The 23,959-nt window shown below is 62.7% G+C and overlaps 1 protein-coding gene and 1 non-coding gene across 2 annotated transcripts; both read left to right on the top strand.

Annotated features, from left to right (window-relative positions):
* The first annotated feature begins 1,193 nt into the window (after nt 1-1,193).
* Nucleotides 1,194-4,632, top strand: LOC129134602 (uncharacterized). Its single transcript, XR_013185929.1, has 3 exons — nt 1,194-1,335; nt 3,137-3,195; nt 4,427-4,632. It is a non-coding gene; the product is annotated as an uncharacterized LOC129134602 (transcript).
* A 1,634-nt stretch (nt 4,633-6,266) lies between these two features.
* Nucleotides 6,267-23,023, top strand: LOC129134601 (uncharacterized). The gene is given in 16 exon segments (XM_077192884.1): nt 6,267-6,600; nt 9,035-9,126; nt 9,513-9,596; nt 10,183-10,278; nt 11,192-11,340; nt 12,113-12,206; nt 13,263-13,316; nt 13,431-13,583; nt 14,232-14,375; nt 14,377-14,526; nt 15,627-15,634; nt 17,162-17,247; nt 17,969-18,594; nt 19,210-19,481; nt 20,529-20,626; nt 22,956-23,023. Coding segments are annotated over 16 exon segments (2,436 nt in total). The 5' UTR covers nt 6,267-6,338.
* The last annotated feature ends 936 nt before the right edge of the window (nt 23,024-23,959 follow it).

Genomic DNA, 23,959 nt, shown 5'->3' with positions numbered 1-23,959 from the left:
TTTTTGGGGGGATTCATGGGGGGTTTGAGGGGTTTTTTTGGGGGGATTTTTTGGGGGATTTTTTGGGGATTTTTTTTGGATTTTGGGGAATTTTCAGGGGTTTTTGGGGATTTTTTTGGGGGTTTTGGGGGAGATTTTTTGTGATTTTTGGGGGGATTCATGGGGGGTTTGGGGGGATTTTTAGAGGGATTTTTGGGGTTTTTTGGGGGGATTTTGGGGAGATTTTTTGGGATTTTTGGGGGGATTCATGGGGGGTTTGGGGGGATTTTTAGGGAGTTTTTGGGGGGATTTTTAGGGGGATTTTTTTGGGATTTTGGGGAATTTTCAGGGGTTTTTGGGGATTTTTTTGGGGATTTTTAGGGGGGTTTTAGGGGGTTTTTGGGGGGGTTTTGGGGGATTTTTTTGGGATTTTTGGGGGGATTAATGGGGGGTTTCAGGGGATTTTTAGGGGGATTTTTTTGGGGATTTTTTTTTTGATTTTGGGGAATTTTCAGGGGGTTTTGGGGATTTTTTTTTGGATTTTTGGGGGTTTTAGGGGGATTTTTGGGGGAGGATTTTGGGGTTTTTTGGGGAGGGAATTTTTTGGGATTTGGGGGGATTTTTAGGGGAACTTTTTGGGGGGGTTTGAGGGGATTTTTAGGGGGATTTTTTGGGGATTTTTTTGGGGGGGATTTTGGGGAATTTTCAGGGGTTTTTGGGGATTTTTTGGGAGTTTTTGGGGGGTTTTGGGGGGATTTTTTTATTTTTGGGGGGGATTTTTTTTGGGATTTTTTGGGAGTTTTGGGGGATCTTTGGGGAGGATTTGGGGTTTTTTTTTTGTGGGGACTTTTTTGGGATTTGCGGGGATTTTTAGGAGAATTTTTGGGGGGATTTTTGGTGGGATTTGGGGGGGGGTTTTTGGTGAGATTTTTATGGAGTATTTTTGGGGACTTTCAGAGATTTTTTAGAGTTTTGGGGCATTTTTGGTGCGGATTTTTTGGGGGATTATTCAGGGGTGCCCCCAAAATCCCCCAATTTGGGGTGACCCCAAATCTCCCCCAGAATTTGGGATTTTTTTGGGGTCTTTTGGAGGCCATCAGGGACAATTTTCGGGGGGCGTGTTTCAGTCATGAACATCGGGGGATTTTTAAGGCCAAAATGAGAATATTTCGATATTTTTGGGGGGGGTTTGAAGGCATTTTGGGGGGGGTCAAAGGTCACGTGTGCCCCCCCCCCCAGGGTTCCGGCTGCCCCCCCCCCTCTGGGCGGTTTTGGGGCGTCGCTATGGGGACGAGGGGGGGAACCTGGACTTCGACAACTTCATCAGCTGCCTCGTGCGCCTGGACGCCATGTTCCGTAAGGGAGCCCCGAATCGGGGGGAAAATACGAAATTTGGGGAAAAAAATACAAAATTTGGGGAAAAAAATATGAAATTTGGGGGTGGAACCCCGAAATCTGGGGAAGAAAATATGAAATTTGGGGGAGAAAATATGAAATTTCGGGGGGAAAATATGAAATTTGGGGGGGGAAATATGAAATTTGGGGACAAAAATATGAAATTTGGGGACAAAAATATGAAATTTGGGGGAAAATATGAAATTTGGGGAAAAAAAATACGAAATTTGGGGGGGGGAATACGAAATTTGGGGGGAAATATGAAATTTGGGGGTGGGACCCCGAAATTTGGGGTGGGACCTCGAAATTTTGGGGGTGCGGGGGGACCTCGAAATTTGGGGGGGAGGACCTCGAAATTTGGGGAAGAAAATATGAAATTTGGGGGGGGAAATATGAAATTTGGGAGGGGACCCCGAAATTTGGGGAGGGGACCCCAAAATTTGGGGGAAATACGAAATTTGGGGGGGAAATATGAAATTTGGGGGGAGGAATTGCAAAATTGGGGGGGGAAAATGAAATTTTGGGGTGGGGGGAAATCCTAAAATTTGGGGGGGGAAATATGAAATTGGGGGGGGAAATATGAAATTTGGGGGTGGGACCCCGAAATTTTGGGGAGAAAATATGAAATTTGGGGGTAAATACGAAATTTGAGGCGGAAAATATGAAATTTGGGGGAAAATATGAAATTTTGGGGGGGAAATATGAAATTTGGGGGGGAAATATGAAATTTGGGGGGAAAATACGAAATTGGGGGGCGAAATATGAAATTTTGGGGGTGGGACCCCGAAATTTGGGGGAAATACGAAATTTTGGGGAAAATATGAAATTTTGGGGGTGGGACCCCGAAATTTGGGGGAAATATGAAATTTGGGGGGAAATATGAAATTTGGGGGGCAAATATGAAATTTGGGGAAGAAAATATGAAATTTGGGGGTGGGACCCCGAAATTTGGGGGTGCGGGGGACCTCGAAATTTGGGGGGAGGACCTCGAAATTTGGGGGGGAAATACGAAATTTGGGGGGGAAAATATGAAATTTGGGGAGAAAATATGAAATTTGGGGTAAAAATATTAAATTCGTGGGGAAATATGAAATTTGGGGGTGGGACCCCGAAATTTTGTGGAGAAAATATGAAATTTGGGGGTAAATACGAAATTTGAGGCGGAAAATATGAAATTTGGGGGGAAAATACGAAATTTTGGGGGGGAAATATGAAATTTGGGGGGAAATATGAAATTTGGGGGGGGATCCCGAAATTTGGGGGGAAATATGAAATTTGGGGGGGAAATATGAAATTTGGGGGGGGGGAATATGAAATTTTGGGGGTGGGACCCCGAAATTTGGGGTGGGAATTGCAAAATTTGGGAAAAAAATGAAATTTCGGGGAGGGGGGAAATCCTAAAATTTGGGGGGGAAAATATGAAATTTGGGGGGGGGAAATATGAAATTTTAGGGGAGAAATCCCCAAAATCGGGGATGAAACCCCAAAATCTTGTGGGGAAAAAAAAAATCCCCAAAATCGTGGGGGGAAAAAAAACCAAAAACCCCAAAATTGGATGAGAAATCCCAAAATTGGGGAATCCCAAACAATTGGAAGAGGGACCCCAAAAATGGAGGTAGGACCCCAAAAATGGAGGTGGGACCCCAAAACTGGGGGAAAACCCCAAAATCTCGGGGTTTGATTGGGGTTCCCCAGGGAGAGGAGCCCTGAATTTGGGGTCTCCCGATTTTTGGGGTCCCCCCTGATTTTTGGGGTCCCCCAGGTGCCTTCAAGTCCCTGGACCGGGACGGGTCGGGGCAGATCCGGGTCAGCCTCCAGGAGGTGGGTCTGGGGTCCCGGGGGGTTTTGGGGTTCCCCGAGGGGATTTTGGGGTTCCCCGAGGGGATTTTGGGGTCCCCGAGGGGATTTTGGGGTCCCCCCGTGTTCGTTTTTGGGGTGTCCCCGGAATTTGGGGGGGTTAAAGGAGGGAGAGCCCAAAATGGCCCTGCTGGGTTTGAGTCACTGGAGAGACCCCAAAAGCCTCAGGGATCACCCCAAAATCTCCTGGGGGGACCCCAAAACCTTCAGGAACCCCCAAAATCTCCCTGGGGGGACCCCAAACCCTTCAGGAACCTCCGAAATCTCTCTGGGATGACCCCAAAATCTCCTGAGACCACCAAAATCCCTCTGGGGTGACCCCAAACCATTCAGGGACCCCCAAAATCCCTCAGGGATCACCCAAAATCTCCTGGCGTGACCCCAAATCCCTCTGGGGTGACCCCAAATCTTTCAGGAACCCCCAAACCCCTTCTGGGGTGACCCCAAACCCTCCTGAGACCCCCAAAATCCCTCAGGGATCACCCAAAATCCCTCTGGGGTGACCCCAAACCCTTCAGGGACCCCCAAAATCTCCTGGGGTGGCTCCAAACCCTTCAGGGACCCCCAAAATCCCTCAGGGATCACCCAAAATCTCCCTGAGGTGACCCCAAACCCTTCAGGAACCTCCGAAATCTCTCTGGATGACCCCAAAATCTCCTGAGACCTCCAAAATCCCTCTGGGGTGACCCCAAACCCTCCTGAGACCCCCAAAATCCCTCAGGGATCACCCAAAATCCCTCTGGGGTGACCCCAAACCCTTCAGGGACCCCCAAAACCTCCCTGGGGTGACCCCAAACCCTTCAGGAACCTCCAAAATCCCTCTGGGGTGGCCCCAAAACCTCTTGGGACCCCCAAAATCCCTTTGGGACTCACCCAAAATCTCCCTGGAATGACCCCAAACCCTTCAGGGACCCCCAAAACTTCCCTGGGGTGCCCCCAAACCCTTCAGGGACCCCCAAAATCCCTCAGGGATCACCCAAAATCCCTCTGGGGTGACCCAAACCATTCAGGGACCCCCAAAATCTCCCTGCAGCCCCAAAATCTCTCTGGGGTGACCCCAAAACCTCTTGGGACCCCCAAAATCCCTCTGGGGTGACCCCAAACCCTCCTGAGACCACCAAAATCTCCTGGGGTGCCCCCAAACCCTTCAGGGACCCCCAAAACCCCCAAATCCTGACCGGGTGTCCCCCCACAGTGGCTCCAGCTCACCATGTACTCGTGAGGGGACCCCCAGCACCTTCCAGAACCTTCCAGGACACCCCAAAACCTCCTCGGACACTCCAGGACACCCCCAAAAACCTCCCTGGACCCCCCCTCCCCTTCCCCACAACTGCACCCCCGGCGCCCCCCAAAATCTGCACCCCAAAATCTGCACCCCAAATAAAAACCCCCCGAACCCCATTTGGGATCTCTGGATCTGATTTGGGGGGGATTTTGGGGGAATTTCGGGGGGTCTGGGGCGATTTTTGGGGGGTCTGGAGGGATTTGGGGGGGTCTCTGGGCATTTTGGGGGGTCTGGGGCGATTTTTGGGGGGGTCTGGAGGGATTTGGGGGGGATCTGGGGGGATTTTTTGGGGGTCCTAGGATGATTTGAGGGAGGGGGTTCTGAGAATTTGGGGGGGATCTGGGGGGATTTGGGGGGGTCTGGGGCGATTTTTGGGGGGTCCTGAAGGATTTTGGGGTGGGTCTCTGAGGATTTTGGGGGTGGTCTGAGAATTTGGGGGGTCTGTGAGGATTTGGGGGGTCCTGAAGGATTTTGGGGGGTCCTGAAGGATTTTGGGGGGGGTCTCTAGGGATTATGGGGGGGTCTGTGAGGATTTGGGGGGTCCTGAAGGATTTTGGGGGGTCCTGAAGGATTTTGGGGTGGGGTCTGTGAGGATTTTGGGGGCGAATTCCCAGGATTGGGGGGGGGTCCCGTGCTCAGCTCAGGGGTCCCGGTGGGGGGGTCCCGGTCCCGGTTCCGGTCTGGGGGTCCCGGTCCCGGTCTGGGGGTCCCGGTCCTGGTTCCGGTCTGGGGGTCCCCGTCGCGGAATGGGGGGTCCCGGTTCCCCTATAGGGGTCCCGGTCTCGGTCCCGATCCCTGTCCCGGTCCCAGTGTGGGGGTCCCGGTCTCGGTGTCCCGGTATGGGAGTCCCGATCCCGGTCCCGGTGGGGGTGTCCTGGTCTTGGTGGGGGTCCCGGTTCCGGTATGGGAGTCCCGGTCTCGGTCCTGCCCGGGGTCCCGGTGTCCCGGTGTCCCGGTCTGGGTGTCCCCACCCCTCCCTTGTCCCGGTCTGGGTGTCCCGTTCCGGGTGTCCCGGTCCCAGTCCCGGTCCCGGTGTCCCGTTCCGGGTGTCCCGGTCTGGGTGTCCCAGTCCCGGTCCCGGTCCCGTTCTGGGTGTCCCCACCCCTCCCTTGTCCCGGTGTCCCGGTCCCAGTCCCGGTTTGGGTGTCCCGGTCCGGGTGTCCCGGTTCCGGTATGTGAAACCCGGTCTCGGTCCTGCCGGGGGTCCCGGTGTCCCGGTCTGGGTGTCCCGGTGTGCGTGTCCCGGTTCCGGTATGGGAGTCCCGGTCTGGGTGTCCCCATCCCTCCCTTGTCCCGGTGTCCCGGTCTGGGTGTCCCGGTCCCGGTCCCGGTCCCGGTCTGGGTGTCCCGGTCCCGGTGTCCCGGTCCGGGTGTCCCGGTCTGGGTGTCCCGGTCCCGTTCTGGGTGTCCCGGTCCAGGTCTCAGTCCCGGTCTGGGTGTCCCGGTTCCGGTATGGGAGTCCCGGTCCCGGTGTCCCGGTCCCGGTCCCGGTCTGGGTGTCCCCACCCCTCCCTTGTCCCGGTCTGGGAGTCCCGGTCCCAGTCCCGGTCCCGGTGTCCCGTTCTGGGTGTCCCGGTCTGGGTGTCCCGGTCCCGGTCCCGGTCTGGGTGTCCCCACCCCTCCCTTGTCCCGTTCTGGGAGTCCCGGTCCCAGTCCCGGTCCCGGTCCCGTTCCGGGTGTCCCCACCCCTCCCTCCCCCCCCCCGCCGTTCCCCCCGGTGCCGGGGGCGGGTACCGGGCCCCATGGGGGGAGGTGCCCGCGGGCGCGCCCGGCCCCGGTGCCCGGGTGGCGGCGGCGGAGCCTCCCCGGTGCGGGCCGGGCGATGGCGGCGCCCCCGGGGCGGCGGGAGCGGCTGCGGGCGCTGGCGCTGGGCCGGGGGGCGCTGGGGCTCGAGACCCTCCTGGATTTGCTGCTGGGGCTGGCGGGGGGGGCTCCGGCACCGCCTCAACCACCGGGACCCCCCCCGCCGCACCGGCGACACCGCCGGGGCAGCGCCGGCCACAGCGGCGACAGCGGCGACAGCGGCGACAGCGGCGACAGCGACAGCGACAGCGACAGACACGTCCGGGACTTTCTGAGCTGGGGTAAGGCGGGGAACCGGGAACGGGAACGGGAACGGGAGCGGAACGGGGGGGTCCTGATCGGGCTGGGGGGGCACCGGGGACAGGACCGGGACGGGGGATCGGGACTGGGGGGGGTACCAGGAACGGGAACGGGAACGGAACGGGAGCGGAACGGGGGGGTCCCGATCGGGCTGGGGGGGGCACCGGGGACAGGACCGGGACGGGGAATCGGGACCGGGGGGGCACCAGGAACGGGAACGGGAGCGGAACGGGGGGGTCCTGATCGGACTGGGGGGGGCACCGGGAACGGGAACGGGACCGGGACTCGGATTGAGAGGTTCGGGACCGGTACGGGGGGGTCCTGATCAGACTGGGAGGGCACCGGTACGGGGGGGGCACCGGGAACGGGAACGGGAACGGGAACGGTACCGGGACGGAGGGGTCCCGATCGGACCGGGAGGGCACCGGTACCGGGGGGGCACCGGGAACGGGAACGGGAACGGTACCGGGACGGAGGGGTCCCGATCAGACCGGGAGGGCACCGGTACCGGGGGGGCACCGGCACCGGGACCGGAACGGGGGCTCGGATTGGGGGGTTCGGGACCGGGAACAGGGGGGGATTCGGGACTGGGGGCACCGGGACCGGGACCGGGACCGGGATTGGAATGGAGGGAGTTCGGACTGGGGGGGTCCGGGCTGGGGGGCACCGGAACGGGACCGGGAACAGGAGGGCGGTTCCGGGTATGGGACCGGGAGCGGGACGGCACCGGGGGCTCGGATTGGGGGGTCCGGGACCGAGAACGGGGGTCCGGGACTGGGGGGGGTTCGGGACCGAGAGTCCGAAACCGGGACCGGGGAGGGGGGGGGGGGTCCAGGTTTGGGGGTCCGGGACTGGGGGGGGTTCGGGATTGGGGGTTCCGGCACCGGGAACCGCGACCGGGCCTGGGAGTTTCGGGACCGGGAGGTTCGGGATTGGGGGATCCGAGACCAGGAAGTTCGGGATTGGGGGGGTCCGGAACCGGCGGTGTTCGGAACCGGGGGTGTCCGGGCTCGGGGGGGGTTCGGAACCGGCTCGGAGGGTTCGGAAGCGGCTCGGAGGGTTCGGAACCGGCCCTGGGGTTCGGAACCGGCTCAGGGGGGTTCGGAACCGGGCTCGGGGGTGTCCCGGGGCTGGGAGAACCGGGACCGTTCGGGCCAGCAGGGCCCGGGCCTCCGGTTCGGGGCGGGGTTCGGGGTCCGGGTCCGGTACCGGCGGGGGGGAGGGCGGCGACACCTGCGGGGCCCCCCCCCGAACCTCGGGGTCATTTTGGGGGGGGGGTTCCGAACTTCGGGGTTATTTTGGGGGGGGGGGGGTCCCGATGTCGGGGTCCCTTTTTTGGGGGGGGGGGGTCCCGATGTCGGGGTCCCTTTTGGGGGGGTCCCGGCCGCCCCGGGGGGGGTTGGGGTTGGGGTGGGGGGGGGGCCCGGCGGCTCCGCTCCTTTTCTGGGCACGGCGGGGCCCGGTTCCCCCCCCCCCCGCCCGGCGCGGGCGGCGATCGCTGCGCGGCCATAAATGGGCTGAGGGTGCGCGGCCAAACCCCCCCCCAAATTAAAAAAAAAAAAAAAAAAAAAAAAATTAATTAATTAATTATTCACTGGGATTCTCTCTCCGATTCCCCCCCCCCGAAAAAAAATTTCGTTAGGATTCACCCTCCGAGCCCCCCACCAAAAATTCCCTCTCTTCAAACCCCCCCCCCCCCCCAGCAATGTTCCCTGGGATTTTCCCTCCGAGACCCCCCCCCTTAAAAAAAAAAATTCCCCCCCCATTTTCTCTCCAACCCCCTCCCCCCCAAAAAAAAAAAATTAAAAAATTCGCTGGGATTCTCCCTGAGAGCCCTGGTTCCCCCCTGACCCGGTTCTCGTTCTGGTTCTGGTTCCCCTGACCCGGCTCTGGTCCCGGTTCTGGTTCTGGTTCCCCTGACCCGGTTCTGGTTCTGGTCCCGGTTCTGGTTCCCCTGACCCATTCCCGGTTCTGGTTCTGGTTCCCCTGACCCGGTTCTGGTCCCGGTTCTGGTCCTGGTTCCGCCCTGACCCGGTTCTGGTTCTGGTTCCCTTCACCTGGTTCTGGTCCCAGTTCTTGTTCTGGTTCCCCTGACCCGGTTCTGGTCCCGGTTCTGGTTCTGGTTCTGGTTCCCCTGACCCGGTTCTGGTCCCGGTTCTGGTTCCCCCTGACCCGGTTCTGGTTCTGGTCCCGGTTCTGGTCCCGGTTCTGGTTCTGGTTCCCCTGACCCGGTTCTGGTTCTGGTTCCGGTTCCCCCCTGACCTGGTTCTAGTTCTGGTCCCAGTTCTGGTCCCGGTTCTGGTTCTGGTTCCCCTGACCCGTTCCTGGTCCTGGTTCTGGTTCCCCTGACCCGGTTCTGGTCCCGGTTCTGGTTCCCCTGACCCGGTTCCGGTTCCGGTTCTGGTTCCCCCCCAGCCGAGCCCGCGGCCGCGCAGGTCCAGGAGCTGCAGCTGCAGCGCGGAGACTTCGAGATCCTGAAAGTGATCGGGAGAGGCGCCTTCAGCGAGGTCAGGGACACTGAGGGGACACTGGGGACATTGGGGACATTGGGGACATTGGGGACACCGAGGGGACACCGAGGGGACACTGGGGGGGTGGCACCGAGATCCTGAAAGTGATCGGGAGAGGCGCCTTCAGCGAGGTCAGGGGACACCGAGGGGACACTGGGGACACCACGGGGGACATTGGGGACACCATGGGGACATTGGGGGGGTGGCACCGAGATCCTCAAAGTGATCGGGAGAGGCGCCTTCAGCGAGGTCAGGGGCACCAGGGGACACTGGGGACACTGAGGGGACACTGGGGACACCGAGGGGACACCGGGGACACCAGGGGGGGACAGGGGGGTGGCACCGAGCCCTGGTGACGCCCCTGTCCCCTCCCTCCCCTGCAGGTGGCCGTGGTGAGGATGAGGGAGACGGGGCAGATCTACGCCATGAAGATCATGAACAAGTGGGACATGCTGCGCCGCGGAGAGGTGGGGACACCTGGGGACACACCTGGGGACACCTGGGGACACAGAGGGGGACACAGAGGGGGACACGCCAGGGGACAGCTGGGGACACACCTGGGGGACACCTGGGGACACGTGGGGGGTACTTGGGGACAGCTGAGGACGCTGGCGGGATAACTTGGGGGGGGACAGTTGTTGGGGACACCTGGGGACACTCGAGAACACTTGGGGACAGTCGGGGGCACAGGGGACACTGGGGGGGACACACAGGGGACACGTGGGGGGTACTTGGGGACAGCTGGGGACACGCAGGGGATGTGTGGGGACAGTTGGGGACGCTCAGGGGACATTTGGGGACAGTCAGGGGACACAGTTGGGGACAGTTGGGGGACAGTTCAGGACACCTGGGGGCCACTGGGGACAGCGGCGGCAGGCATGCAGGTGGCAGCGGTGTCGCTGTCCCTGTCCCTGTCCCCAGGTGTCCCTGTCCCCAGGTGTCCCAGGTGTCCCTGTCCCCAGGTGTCCCCAGGTGTCCCAGGTGTCCCTGTCCCCAGTGTCCCTGTCCCCAGGTGTCCCCAGGTGTCCCCAGTGTCCCTGTCCCTGTCCCCAGGTCTCGTGTTTCCGTGAGGAGCGGGATGTGCTGGCCCGCGGGGACCGGCGCTGGATCACGCGGCTGCACTTCGCCTTCCAGGACCCGCAGTGCCTGGTCAGGGACAGACCCATGTGTCACCCGCGTGTCACCTTCATGTCACCTCTGTGTCACCTGTGTCATCTCCCTGTCACCTCTGTGTCACCTGTCAGCTGTGTCCCGTCCATGTCACCTCCGTGTCACCCGCATGTCACCTGTGCCACCTCCATTTCCCCATGTCCCCATCCCCATATCCCCAATGTCCCCATGTCCCTGTGTCCCTGTGCTGTCCCCAAGCTGTCCCATGTCCCCATGTCCCCAATGTCCCCAGTGTCCCCAGTGTCCCCCATGTCCCCCATGTCCCCAATGTCTCCCATGTCCCCCATGTCCCCAATAGCCCCAGTGTCCCCCAGTGTCCCCCATGTCTCCAATGTCCCCGTGGTGTCCCCAGTGTCCCCCATGTCCCCCATGTCCCCAATGTCCCTGTGGTGTCCCCAATGTCCCCAATGTCCCTGCAGTACCTGGTGATGGAGTACTACATTGTCCCATGTCCCCGTGGTGTCCCCCATGTCCCCAATGTCCCCCATGTCCCCAGTGTCCCCAGTGTCCCCAGTGTCCCCGTGGTGTCCCCAATGTCCCCAATGTCCCCGCAGTACCTGGTCATGGAGTACTACATTGTCCCATGTCCCCATGTCCCTGTGGTGTCCCCAGTGTCCCCCATGTCCCCAATGTCCCCATGTCCCCAATGTCCCCGCAGTACCTGGTCATGGAGTACTACATTGTCCCCCATGTCCTCATGTCCCTGTGGTGTCCCCCATGTCCCCATGTCCCCCCATGTCCCCAGTGTCCCCGTGGTGTCCCCAATGTCCCCGATGTCCCCACAGTACCTGGTCATGGAGTACTACATTGTCCCCATGTCCCCATGTCCCTGTGGTGTCCCCATGTCCCCCATGTCCCCGTGGTGTCCCCAATGTCCCCGATGTCCCCGCAGTACCTGGTCATGGAGTACTACATCGGCGGGGACCTCCTGACGCTGCTCAGCAAGTTTGGGGACCGGCTGCCGCTGGCCATGGCCCGGTTCTACCTGGCCGAGCTGGTGATGGCCATCGACTCCGTGCACCGCCTGGGCTACGTGCACCGGTGGGACATTGGGGACACTGGGGGGACATTGGGGACATTGGGGGGACACTGGGGACATTGGGGACATGGCCATCGACTCCGTGCACCGCCTGGGCTACGTGCACCGGTGGGACACCGAGGGGACATTGGGGACATTGGGGACATTGGGGACACCGGGGACACTGGGGGGATTGGGGACATTGGGGACATGGCCATCGACTCCGTGCACCGCCTGGGCTACGTGCACCGGTGGGACATTGGGGACATTGGGGACACTGGGGACACTGGGGACATTGGGGACATGGCCATCGACTCCGTGCACCGCCTGGGCTACGTGCACCGGTGGGACACCGAGGGGACACTGGGGGGACATTGGGGACATTGGGGACATTGGGGACATGGCCATCAACTCCAGGCACCGCTTGGGCTACGTGCACCGGTGGGACATTGGGGACACTGGGGGGATTTGAGACATTGGGGACACTGGGGACATCGAGGGGACATCGGTACATTGGGGTCACTGGGGACACTGGGAACACTGGGGGGACTGGGGACATTGGGAACATTGGGGACATTGGGGGATTGGGGACACTGGGGACACTGGGGACACTGGGGACATTGGGGGGAATGGGGACATGGGGACATGGACACCGGGAGAACTGGGGGGATATGGGGACAAGGGGATGTGGGGACACTTGGGGACACGGGAAGGACATTGAGGGACATGGAGAGACAGGGGGGGGGGGTGGATTTTGGAGGAGGGGGGGAGGTGACAAAGGCCACCCCCACGCAGGGACATCAAACCTGACAACATCCTGCTGGACCGCTGGGGACACATCCGGCTTGGGGACTTCGGGTCCTGCCTGCGCCTGGGGCCCGATGGCACCGTGAGTGACACCGGGGACACGGGGGGGACACTGTCCCCATTGTCCCCAATATCCCAAATGCCTCCCTTGTCCCCAGTGCCCCCAATGATGTCCCCAATGTCCCCAAACCCCCGCAATGTCCCCAATCCTTCCAATAGCCCCAAAATCCCCAATGTCCCCAATCCCCCCAATGTCCTCCACTGCCCCCAGTGATGTCCCCAACGCCCCCAGTGTCCCCAATGCCCCCAATGGTGTCCCCAGGTGCGCTCGACGGTGGCCATGGGCACCCCCGATTACCTGTCCCCAATGTCCCCCAATGTCCCCAATCCCCCCAATGTCCCCAATGTCCCCAACACCCCCGATGTCCCCATTGTCCCCAGGTGCGCTCGGCGGTGGCCGTGGGCACCCCCGATTACCTGTCCCCAATGTCCCCAATGTCCCCAGTGTCCCCAGTGATGTCCCCACTGTCCCTGATCACCCCAATGTCCCCAATGCCCCCAGTGATGTCCCTGCTGTCCCAATGCCCCCAATGTCCCTGATCACCCCGATCACCCCAATGTCCCCAGCACCCCCAATGTCCCCAATGTCCCCCGATCACCCCAATGTCCCCACTGTCCCCATTGTCCCCAGGTGCGCTCGGCGGTGGCCGTGGGCACCCCCGATTACCTGTCCCCAATGTCCGTGATGTCTCTGCTGTCCCCACTGTCCCCATTGTCCCCATTGTCCCCAGGTGCGCTCGGCGGTGGCCGTGGGCACCCCCGATTACCTGTCCCCAGTGTCCCCAATGCCCCCCAATGTCCCCAGTGTCCCCAATGTCCCCAGTGTCCCCATTGTCCCCATTGTCCCCAGGTGCGCTCAGCGGTGGCCGTGGGCACCCCCGATTACCTGTCCCCAATGTCCCCAATGTCCCCACTGTCCCCATTGTCCCCAGGTGCGCTCGGCGGTGGCCGTGGGCACCCCCGATTACCTGTCCCCAATGTCCCCCACTGTCCCCAATGTCCCCAATGTCCCCAATCACCCCAATGTCCCCAATGTCCCCCATGTCCCCAATGTCCCCAGTGTCCCCATTGTCCCCAGGTGCGCTCGGCGGTGGCCGTGGGCACCCCCGATTACCTGTCCCCAATGTCCCCAGTGTCCCCAATGTCCCCACTGTCCCGAATGTCCCCAATGTCCCCCACTGTCCCCAATGTCCCCAGGTGCGCTCGGCGGTGGCCGTGGGCACCCCCGATTACCTGTCCCCCCGAGATGCTCTTGGCTGTCGAGGACCCCTCGCGCTCCTACGGCCCCGAGTGCGACTGGTGGGCGCTGGGGGTCCTGGCCTACGAGATGTTCTACGGGAGACCCCCGTTCTTCGCCGACACCGTGCTCGAGACCTACGCCAAGATCCTGCACTTCCAGGTGGGCACTGGGAGCACTGGGAGGCACTGGGAGGCACTGGGGGGGACTGGGAGGGAACGGGAGGGACTGGGAGGGACTGGGAGGAAACTGGGGGGGACTGGGGGGCACTGGGAGGGACTGGGAGGGACTGGGGGGGACTGGAAGGGACTGGGAGGGACTGGAAGGGACTGGGAGGGACTGGGAGGGAACTGGGAGGGATCTGGGGGGGAGTGGGGGGGACTGGGAGGGGACTGGGAGGGACTGGGATGATACTGGGCAGCACTGGGAGGGCACTGAGGGCACTGGGTGGTACTGGGAAGCACTGGGAAGAACTGGGAGGATACTGGGCGGCACTGGGAGATACTGGGATCATACCGGACGGCACTGGGAGGCACTGGGACGATAGTGGTCGGCACTGGGGGGGGCACTGGGGGATACTGGGAAGAACTGGGGGGGCACTGGGGGATACTGGGGAGAACTGGGGGGGATACTGGGAAGAACTGGGGGATGCTGGCGGGCACTGGGGTCATACTGGGACCATACCGGTTGGCACTGGGGCCATACTGGGACCATACTGGTGCCATACCGGTGCCACACTGGTGCCACACTGGTTCCATACTGGTGCCACACTGGTTCCATACTGGTCACTGGCCCCTCCCCTGTCCCCAGGACCACCTGCACCTGCCGGAGACCGACGACGATGGCGACGCTGACGATGCCGACGAAGGCTCCGGGGGCTCCCGGGCCGTGCCCGCGGCCGCGCGCGCGCTCGTGCGGGGCCTGCTCTGCGCGCCGGGCGCGCGCCTGGGCCGCGGGGGGCGCGCGCGACTTCCGCGCGCTGCCGCTGTTCGCGGGCACGCGCTGGCGCGCGCTCCGCCGCTGCCCCGCCCCCTTCGCCCCCAGCGCCGCCGGCGCCGCCGACACCTCCAACTTCGATGTGCTGGACGATTGCCTGAGCCAGCCGGTGAGGAACGGGTTAAACCCGGGATAAACCCGGGATTAAACCTGGGATAGATCCCCGGATAGACTGCCTGAGCCAGCCGGTGAGGAACGGGTTAAACCCGGGATAAACCCGGGATTAAACCTGGGATAGACTGCCTGAGCCAGCCGGTGAGGAACGGGTTAAACCCGGGATAAACCCGGGATTAAACCTGGGATAGACTGCCTGAGCCAGCCGGTGAGGAACGGGTTAAACCCGGGATAAACCCGGGATTAAACCTGGGATAGACTGCCTGAGCCAGCCGGTGAGGAACGGGTTAAACCCGGGATAAACCCGGGATCTGAGCCGGGATAGAGCCGGGATAAACCTGGGATAGACTGACTGAGCCAGCCGGTGAGGAACGGGTTAAACCCGGGATAAACCCGGGATTAGAGCCGGGATAGACTGCCTGAGCCAGCCGGTGAGGAACGGGTTAAACCCGGGATAAACCCGGGATAGAGCCGGGATAGAGCCGGGATAAACCTGGGATAGACTGCCTGAGCCAGCCGGTGAGGAACGGGTTAAACCCGGGATAAACCCGGGATCTGAGCCGGGATAAACCTGGGATAGACTGCCTGAGCCAGCCGGTGAGGAACGGGTTAAACCTGGGACAGAGCCGGGATTAGAGCCAGGATAGATCCCGGGATAGATCCCCGGATAGACTGCCTGAGCCGGCCGGTGAGGAACGGGTTAAACCCGGGATAAACCCGGGATCTGAGCCGGGATAGACTGCCTGAGCCAGCCGGTGAGGAACGGGTTAAACCCGGGATAAACCCGGGATTAAACCTGGGATAGACTGCCTGAGCCAGCCGGTGAGGAACGGGTTAAACCCGGGATTAGAGCCGGGATCTGAGCCGGGATAGATCCCCGGATAGACTGCCTGAGCCAGCCGGTGAGGAACGGGTTAAACCCGGGATAGAGCCGGGATCAGAGCCGGGAGAGACCCGGGATAGACCTGGGATAGATCCTGGATAGAGCCGGGATAGACTGCCTGAGCCAGCCGGTGAGGAACGGGTTAAACCTGGGATAAACCCGGGATTAGAGCCGGGATAGATCCCGGGATAAACCTGGGATAGACTGCCTGAGCCAGCCGGTGAGGAACGGGTTAAACCCGGGATTAGAGCCGGGATTAAACCCGGGAGACCCGGGATAGATCCATGATTAACCTGGGATAGATCCAGGATAGATTCAGGATAAACCCGGGATAGATTCAGGATAAATCCCAGATAAACCGGGGATAGAGCTGGGATAAATCCGGGACAGATCTGGGATTAACCCGGGATAGATTCAGGATAAAGCTGGTCTAGATCCGGGATAAACCCGGGACAGATCCAGGACAGACCCAGGACACACCCAGGACAAACCCGGGACAGACCCAGGACAAACCCAGGACAGACCCGGGACAGACCCAGGACAGACCCAGGACAAACCCGGGACAGACCCAGGACACACCCAGGACAGACCCAGGACAAACCCGGGACAGACCCAGGACAGACCCAGGACACACCCAGGACAGACCCAGGACAAACCCAGGACACACCCAGGACACACCCGGGACAGACCCGGGACAGACCCAGGACAGACCCAGGACAGACCCAGGACAGACCCAGGACACACCCAGGACACACCCAGGACAGACCCAGGACAGACCCGGGACAGACCCAGGACAGACCCAGGACAGACCCAGGACAGACCCAGGACAGACTCGGGACAGACCCAGGACAGACCCGGGACAGACCCGGGACAGACCCAGGACAGACCCAGGACAGATCCAGGACAGACCCGGGACAGACCCAGGACAGACCCAGGACAGACCCGGGACAGACCCAGGACAGACCCAGGACAGATCCAGGACAGACCCGGGACAGACCCAGGACAGATCCAGGACAGACCCAGGACAGACCCAGGACAGACCCAGGACAGACCCGGGACAGACCCGGGACAGACGCAGGACAAACCCAGGACAGACCTGGGACAGACCCAGGACACACCCAGGACAGACCCGGGACAGACCCAGGACACACCCAGGACAGACCCGGGACAGACCCAGGACAAACCCAGGACAGACCCAGGACACACCTGGGACAAACCCGGGACAGACCCAGGACAGACCCAGGACAAACCCGGGACAGACCCGGGACAGACCCAGGACAGACCCAGGACAAACCCAGGACAGATCCAGGACAAACCCAGGACAGACCCAGGACAGACCCAGGACAGACCCAGGACAGACCCGGGACAGACCCGGGACAGACCCAGGACAGACCCAGGACAAACCCGGGACAGACCCAGGACAGACCCAGGACAGACCCGGGACAGACCCAGGACAGACGCAGGACAGACCCAGGACACACCCAGGACACACCCAGGACAGACCCAGGACAGACCCAGGACAGACCCAGGACAGATCCAGGACAGACCCAGGACAGACCCAGGACAAACCCGGGACACACCCAGGACAGACCCGGGACAGATCCAGGACAAACCCAGGACAGACCCGGGACAGACCCAGGACAGACCCAGGACAGACCCAGGACAGACTCAGGACAAACCCAGGACACACCCAGGACAGACCCAGGACAGACCCAGGACACACTGACCGTGTCCCCCCTCCCTGCAGGAGCTGCTGGGGGAGCCGGGGGACCCCCCCGAGCTGGGGCTGCACCTCCCGTTCGTGGGGTACTCGTACGCCCGCACCGAGCACGAGTGAGGCTGGGGGCGACCGGGGGGGCTGGGGGGGTCCTGGGGGGTCCTGGGGGGTCAGGGGGGTCCTGGGGGGGGTCTGGGGGGTCCTGGGGGGGTCCAGGAGTCAGGGGGGGGAACTGGGAGGATTTGGGATCCGGGGGCGTTTGAGGGCTGGGGGGTTTGGGGTCCAGGGGGGTCTTGGGGAAGTCAGAGAGACCGGGGGGGGGTTTGGGGTCCAGGGGGGTCCTGGGGGGGTTTGGGGTCTGGGGGGGTTTGGGGGGGGTCAGAGGGACCAGGGGGCTTTGGGATCTGGGGGGGTCAGAGGGGTCCGGGAGGGTCTGGGGGGCCTGAAGGACATGGGGGGGTCTGGGGGGTCCTGGGGGATTTGGGGTCTGGGGGGGTCTGGGGGTCCTGGGAGGTTTGGGGGGGCCTGAGGGACAGGGGGGGTCTGGGGGGTCCTGGGGGATTTGGGGTCTGGGAGAGTCAGGGGAAATCAGAGGGGCCAGAAGGGTCTGGGGGTCCTGGGGGAATCTGGGGGTCCTGGGGGGCCCAGAGGAACTGGGGGGGGGTCCGGGGGTGTCACCAGGATCGGAGGGAGGGGGCGGGAATGGGGAGGGGGCACAATGGAAATGGGGGAGGGGGCACAATGGAAATGGGGGAGGGGGCACAATGGAAATGGGTGGGGGGGGGGTGAGTGGGAGGAGCCTCCACAGGTGACCCCGCCCCCGCCCCCCGTTTTTAGGGATGAGGAAGAAGAGGAAGAGGAGGATGAGGATGAGGAGTGGGACCAGGACACGGCCATGGAGCTGGAGGGGGAGTGGGGGACCCCCCCCGAATCGGGGACCCCCCCGGGCACCGGGACCCCCTTGGCCACAGGGACCCCCCCGCGCAAGGGGACGCCCCCACCCCCGGGGGCGCTGCCGCCCTCGGGACCCCCCCCCTCCAAAAGAGCCCCCCCCACCCACGGGACCCCCGCCCCAAAAAGGACCCTCCCCACCCCCACCCCCACCCCCACCCACCACGGGGACCCCCGAACTCACGGGACCCCCGCCCCAAAAGGGACCCCCGCCCCAAAAAGGGCCCCCCCCGCCCGTGGGAACGCCCCCTCCCCAAAAAGCGCCCCCTCCCCACCCCCAAGGTGGGGGCACCCCCCCCCAACAATCCCCTCCCCCACCCAAAGCCCCTCCCCCTCCCCAACCCGCGGGCCCCCCCCCGGCGGCGCCGCCCCCTCCCCACAAAGGGGTCCCTGCCCCCCCCACGGCGCCCCCCCCCCAAAAAGCGGCGCCCCCACCCCAGGGACCCCCCCCGGCCAAGGGAGCCCCCCCCAGGACGCCCCCCCCGGGCACGGAGCCCCCCCAGGCACCGCCGGTAATTGGGGAGGGGGATGGGGGGGGGCGGGGGGGGGACTTGGGGGGTCCCGGAATTCGGGGAGGGGTCGGGGGTGCTGGGGAGGGGTCGCGAGTCCCGGGAATTCCCGGGATTTTGGGGATTTCGGTGTCGAAAGGGGGGGAAAAGGGGACCCCGGGGAGGGGTCCCGGTGGGGAGGGGTCCCGAATCCCGGTTCGGGGTCAGTGCCCGGTTCGGGGGTCCCGGTTCGGGGTCAGTGCCGGGTTCGGGGTCAGTGCCCGGTTCGGGGGGTGCCGGTTCCGGGTCAGTGCCGGGTTTGGGGGGTCCCGGTTCGGGGGATCCCGGTTCGGGGTCAGTGCTCGGTTCGGGGGTTCCGGTTCGGGGATCCCGGTTCGGTGGTTCCGGTTCGGGGGATCCCGGTTCGGGGGTTCGGGGGTCCCGGTTCGGGGGGTTCCGGTTCGGGGTCAGTGCCCGGTTAGGGGGTCCCGGTTCGGGGGGTCCCGGTTCGGGGGTTCCGGTTCGGGGGGTCCCGGTTCGGGGTCAGTGCCCGGTTCGGGGGGTTCCGGTTCGGGGGTTCCGGTTCGTTCGGGGGGTCCCGGCAATCCCGGGGTCCCCAGGCAGCCGCGCTTCCCGCAGGTGGCGGTGGCGGCCCCGGTCGCGGTCCCGGCGGCGGTGCCGGTGTCGGTGCCGGTGTCGGTCTCGGCGGTGCCGGTGTCGGTGCCGGTGTCGGTGCCGGCGGTGCCGGTGTCGGTGCCGGTGTCGGTGCCGGCGGTGCCGGTGTCGGTGCCGGTCCCGGTGCCGGGGTCGGTGCCCGAGCTCCGCGAGGCGCTGGCCAAGGAGCGGCGCGGGCGGGAGGAGCTGGAGCGGGAGCTCGGGAAGCTGCGGGCGGCGGGGCAGGGGCTGGCCCGGTACGGGAGGGGACACGGGGGACAACGGGGACAACGGGGACAACGGGGGGACAACGGGGACAACGGGGGGACAACGGGGACAATGGGGGGACAGGGGGACAACGGGGGGACACGGGGACAGAGGGGACAACGGGGACAGTGGGACAGGGGGATCGGGAGGGGACAGCGGGGGGACAGCGGGGGGACAGCGGGGACAGAGGGGACAACGGGGACAACGGGAACACTGAGGGGACAGCGGGGGGACAACGGGGACAGCGGGGACAGCGGGGGGGGGGACAGCTGGGACAACGGGGACAGAGGGGACTGCGAGGGGACGGGGGGACAACGGGGACAATGGGGGGACAACGGGGGGACAGCGGGGACAGCGGGGACACCGAGGGGGCAGCGGAGGGACAGGGGGACAACGGGGGGGACAGCGGGGACAATGCGGGGACAACGGGGGGACAGCGGGACAGGATGGGGACAGCGGGACCGGGAGGGGACAGAGGGGACACTGAGGGGACACCGAGGGGAGAGCGGGGACAGGAGGGGACAATGGGGACAAGGAAGGGACACCAGGGACACCGAGAGGACAACAGGGACAGGAGGGGACAACGGGACAGGATGGGGACAACGGGGACAGCGGCGACAACAAGGGGACACCGGGGCCGGGAGGGGACAATGGGACAGGATGGGGACAGCGGGACCAGGAGGGGACAGCGAGGGGACAACGGGGACACCAAGGGGACAGTGGTGACCGGGAGGGGACAATGGGACAGGATGGGGACAAGGGGACCAGGAGGGGACACCGGGGACACCAAGGGGACAGCGGTGACCGGGAGGGGACAGCGGTGACCGGGAGGGGACAATGGGACAGGATGGGGACAAGGGGACCAGGAGGGGACAGCAGTGACGGGGAGGGGACAGCGGTGACCGGGAGGGGACAGCGGTGACCGGGAGGGGACAACGGGACAGGATGGGGACAGTGGTGAGCGGGAGGGGACAGCGGTGACTGGGACGGGTCCGGGGGTGTCCCCAGGGCTGTCCCCAAGTGTCCCCTCCCCGCAGGCGCCTGCAGGAGGCCGAGAGCCGCAACCTGGAACTGGAAGCGAAACTGAGGCGGCTGCAGAGCGACCCCCCCGGGCCCGGGCCCCCCCCGCCGCAAGGCAAGGACCCCCCCCCCAAAAAATCACTGGGGACAACCCTGGGAATGTCACCCAAAGACCCCCCCAAAAAATCACTGGGGACACCCCCGGGAATGTCCCCAAAGACCCCCCCAAAAAAATGCCAGGGACACCCTGGGAATGTCCCCCAAAGACCCCCCCCAAAAAATGCCAGGGGCACCCCCAGGAATGCCCCCAAAATTTTAATGACCCCCCTAAAAATGCCGGGGACACCCCCAGGAATGTCCTCAAAAAATCTCAATGACCCCCCCCCAAAAAATGCCAGGGACACCCTGGGAATGTCCCCAAAGACCCCCCAAAAAAATCACTGGGGACATCCCGGGAATGTCCCCCAAAGACCCCCCCCAAAAAATGCCGGGGACACCCCTGGGAATGTCCCCAAAGACCCCCAAAAAAATCCCGGGGACACCCCCGGAAATGTCCCCAAAGACCCCCCCCAAATCCTTAGGGACACCCCAGGAATGTCCCCAAAAATTCTCAATGACCCCACCCAGAAATGCCAGGGACACCCCCGGGAATGTCCCCAAAGACCCCCCCAAAAAAATCACTGGGGACATCCCGGGAATGACCCCCAAAGACCCCCCCAAAAAATCACCGGGGACACCCCCGGGAATGTCCCCAAAGACCCCCCCCAAAAAATCACTGGGGACACCCCCAGGAATGTCCCCAAAAAATCTCAATGACCCCCCCAAAAAAATACCTGGCGACACCCCTGGGAATGTCCCCAAAATTTTAATGAGCCCCCCACCCCAAAATCCTTGGGGACATCCCAGGAATGTCCCCAAAAAATCTCAATGACCCTCCCAAAAAATGCCAGGGACACCCCCGGGAATGACCCCAAAATTTTAATGAGCCCCCCCCAAAAATCCCTGGGGACACCCCTGGAATGTCCCCAAAATCTCAATGACCCCCCCCCCCCCCCCTCCAAAAAATCACTGGGGACACCCCCGGGAATGACCCCAAAGACCCCTCCCAAAAAATGCCAGGGACACCCCCAGGAATGTCCCCAAAAAATCTCAATGACCCCCCCAAAAAAATACCTGGCGACACCCCTGGGAATGTCCCCAAAATTTTAATGAGCCCCCCACCCCAAAATCCTTGGGGACACCCCAGGAATGTCCCCAAAAAATCTCAATGACCCCCCCAAAAAAATCCCCGGGACACCCCCGGGAATGTCCCCAGAATTTTAATGACCCCCCCAAAAATGCCAGGGACACCCCCGAGAATGTCCCCCAAAGACCCCCCCCCAAAAAAATTCCCTGGGGACACCCCCAGGAATGTCCCCAAAAAATCTCAAAGACCCCCCCAAAAATGCCAGGGACAGCCCTGGGAATGTCCCCAAAATTTTAATGACCCCCCCAAAAAATGCCAGGGACACCCCCAGGAATGTCCCCAAAAAATCTCAATGACCCCCCCCAAAAAATGCCAGGGACACCCTGGGAATGTCCCCAAAGACCCCCCCCAAAAAATCACTGGGGACACCCTGGGAATGTCCCCAAAGACCCCCCCCAAAAAATCACTGGGGACACCCCCGGGAATGTCCCCAAAAAATCCCAGTGACCCCCCCAAAAAATGCCAGGGACGCCCCCGGGAATGTCACCCAAAGACCCCCCCAAAAAAATGCCAGGGACACCCTGGGAATGTCCCCCAAAGACCCCCCCCAAAAAATGCCAGGGGCACCCCCAGGAATGTCCCCAAAAAATCCCAATGACCCCCCCAAAAAAATACCTGGCGACACCCCTGGGAATGTCCCCAAAATTTTAATGAGCCCCCCACCCTAAAATCCTTGGGGACACCCCTGGAATGTCCCCAAAAATTCTCAATGACCCCCCCAAAAATGCCGGGGACACCCCCGGGAATGTCCCCAAAATCTCAATGACCCCCCCAAAAAATGCCAGGGACACCCCCGGGAATGTCCCCAAAATTTTAATGACCCCCCCACCCCAAAATCCCTGGGGACACCCCCGGGAATGTCCCCAACCCCCAAAATTCACCAGGAGCCCCCAATTTCTCAGGTCCCCCCTCCCCAAAATATTTTGGGTTTTTTTTTGGGGGGGGGGGGGGGCAGGACCCCATCCTCCCCTTCTGAACCCCAAAATCTCCATTGGGGGGGGGGGGCAGGACATCGCCCCCTCCCCAAATTTGGGAAACCCCCCCAAAATCCGAGACCCCCCCCAAAATCCGAGACCCCCCCCCCCCATAAATCCGAGACCGCCCCCCCCCCCCACACAAAGGGGGTCCCCAATATTTTTTTGGGGGTCGGGGGGGTCCAACCCTGACCAAACGCCCCCTCCCCAAATTTCCCTTGCAGGAGGCGCGGGGCAGCCCCCCCCCATCGCGGCCCCCCCCCGCGGAGGTAAGGGGGGGTTTTTGGGGTGATTTTGGGGTGAATTTGGGGGTTTTTGGGGTGATTTTGGGGTTTTTTGGGGTTTTTTTGGGTGATTTTGGGGGGGCTGACGCTCTGTGCTCTCTCCGCAGCCCCCCCGGCTTTTCCGCTCCCCCCTGGGGCTGCCCCTGTCCCAGCACCTGCTGCTCTGGGCCCGGGTACGTGGGGCTGTCACTGTCACCTGTGTCACCTGTGTCACCTGTGTCACCTGTGTCACCTGTGCCACCCCCTGCCATCCCCTGCCATCCCCTGGCATTGCCACTGCCACCCATTGTCACCCACTGTCACCCATTGTCACCCCCTGTCCCAGCACCTGCTGCTCTGGGCCCGGGTACGTGGGGCTGTCACTGTCACCTGTGTCACTTGTGTCACCTGTGTCACCTGTGCCACCCCCTGCCATTGCCATTGTCACCCATTGTCACCCCCTGCCATCCCCTGGCATTGCCATTGTCACCCCCTGTCACCCACTGTCACCCCCTGTCCCAGCACCTGCTGCTCTGGGCCCGGGTACGTGGGGCTGTCACTGTCACCTGTGTCACCTGTGTCACCTGTGTCACCTGTGCCACCCCCTGCCATTGCCATTGTCACCCATTGTCCCCTGGCATTGCCATTGTCACCCCCTGCCATCCCCTGGCATTGCCATTGTCACCCCCTGTCCCAGCACCTGCTGCTCTGGGCCTGGGTACGTGGGGCTGTCACTGTCACCTGTGTCACCTGTGTCACCTGTGTCACCTGTGCCACCTGTGCCACCCCCCGGCATTGCCATTGTCACCCCCTGCCACTGCCATTGTCACCCATTGTCACCCCCTGCCACCCCCTGCCATTGCCATTGTCACCCATTGTCACCCCCTGCCACCCCCTGCCATTGCCATTGTCACCCACTGTCACCCCCTGTCCCAGCACCTGCTGCTCTGGGCCCGGGTACGTGG

This window comes from Agelaius phoeniceus, chromosome 36, assembly GCF_051311805.1.
Source record: "Agelaius phoeniceus isolate bAgePho1 chromosome 36, bAgePho1.hap1, whole genome shotgun sequence".
NCBI classification, from domain to species: domain Eukaryota; kingdom Metazoa; phylum Chordata; class Aves; order Passeriformes; family Icteridae; genus Agelaius; species Agelaius phoeniceus.
Note: the sequence above shows the minus strand (reverse complement) of the source record. Positions and strands in the feature narration are given on the sequence as shown.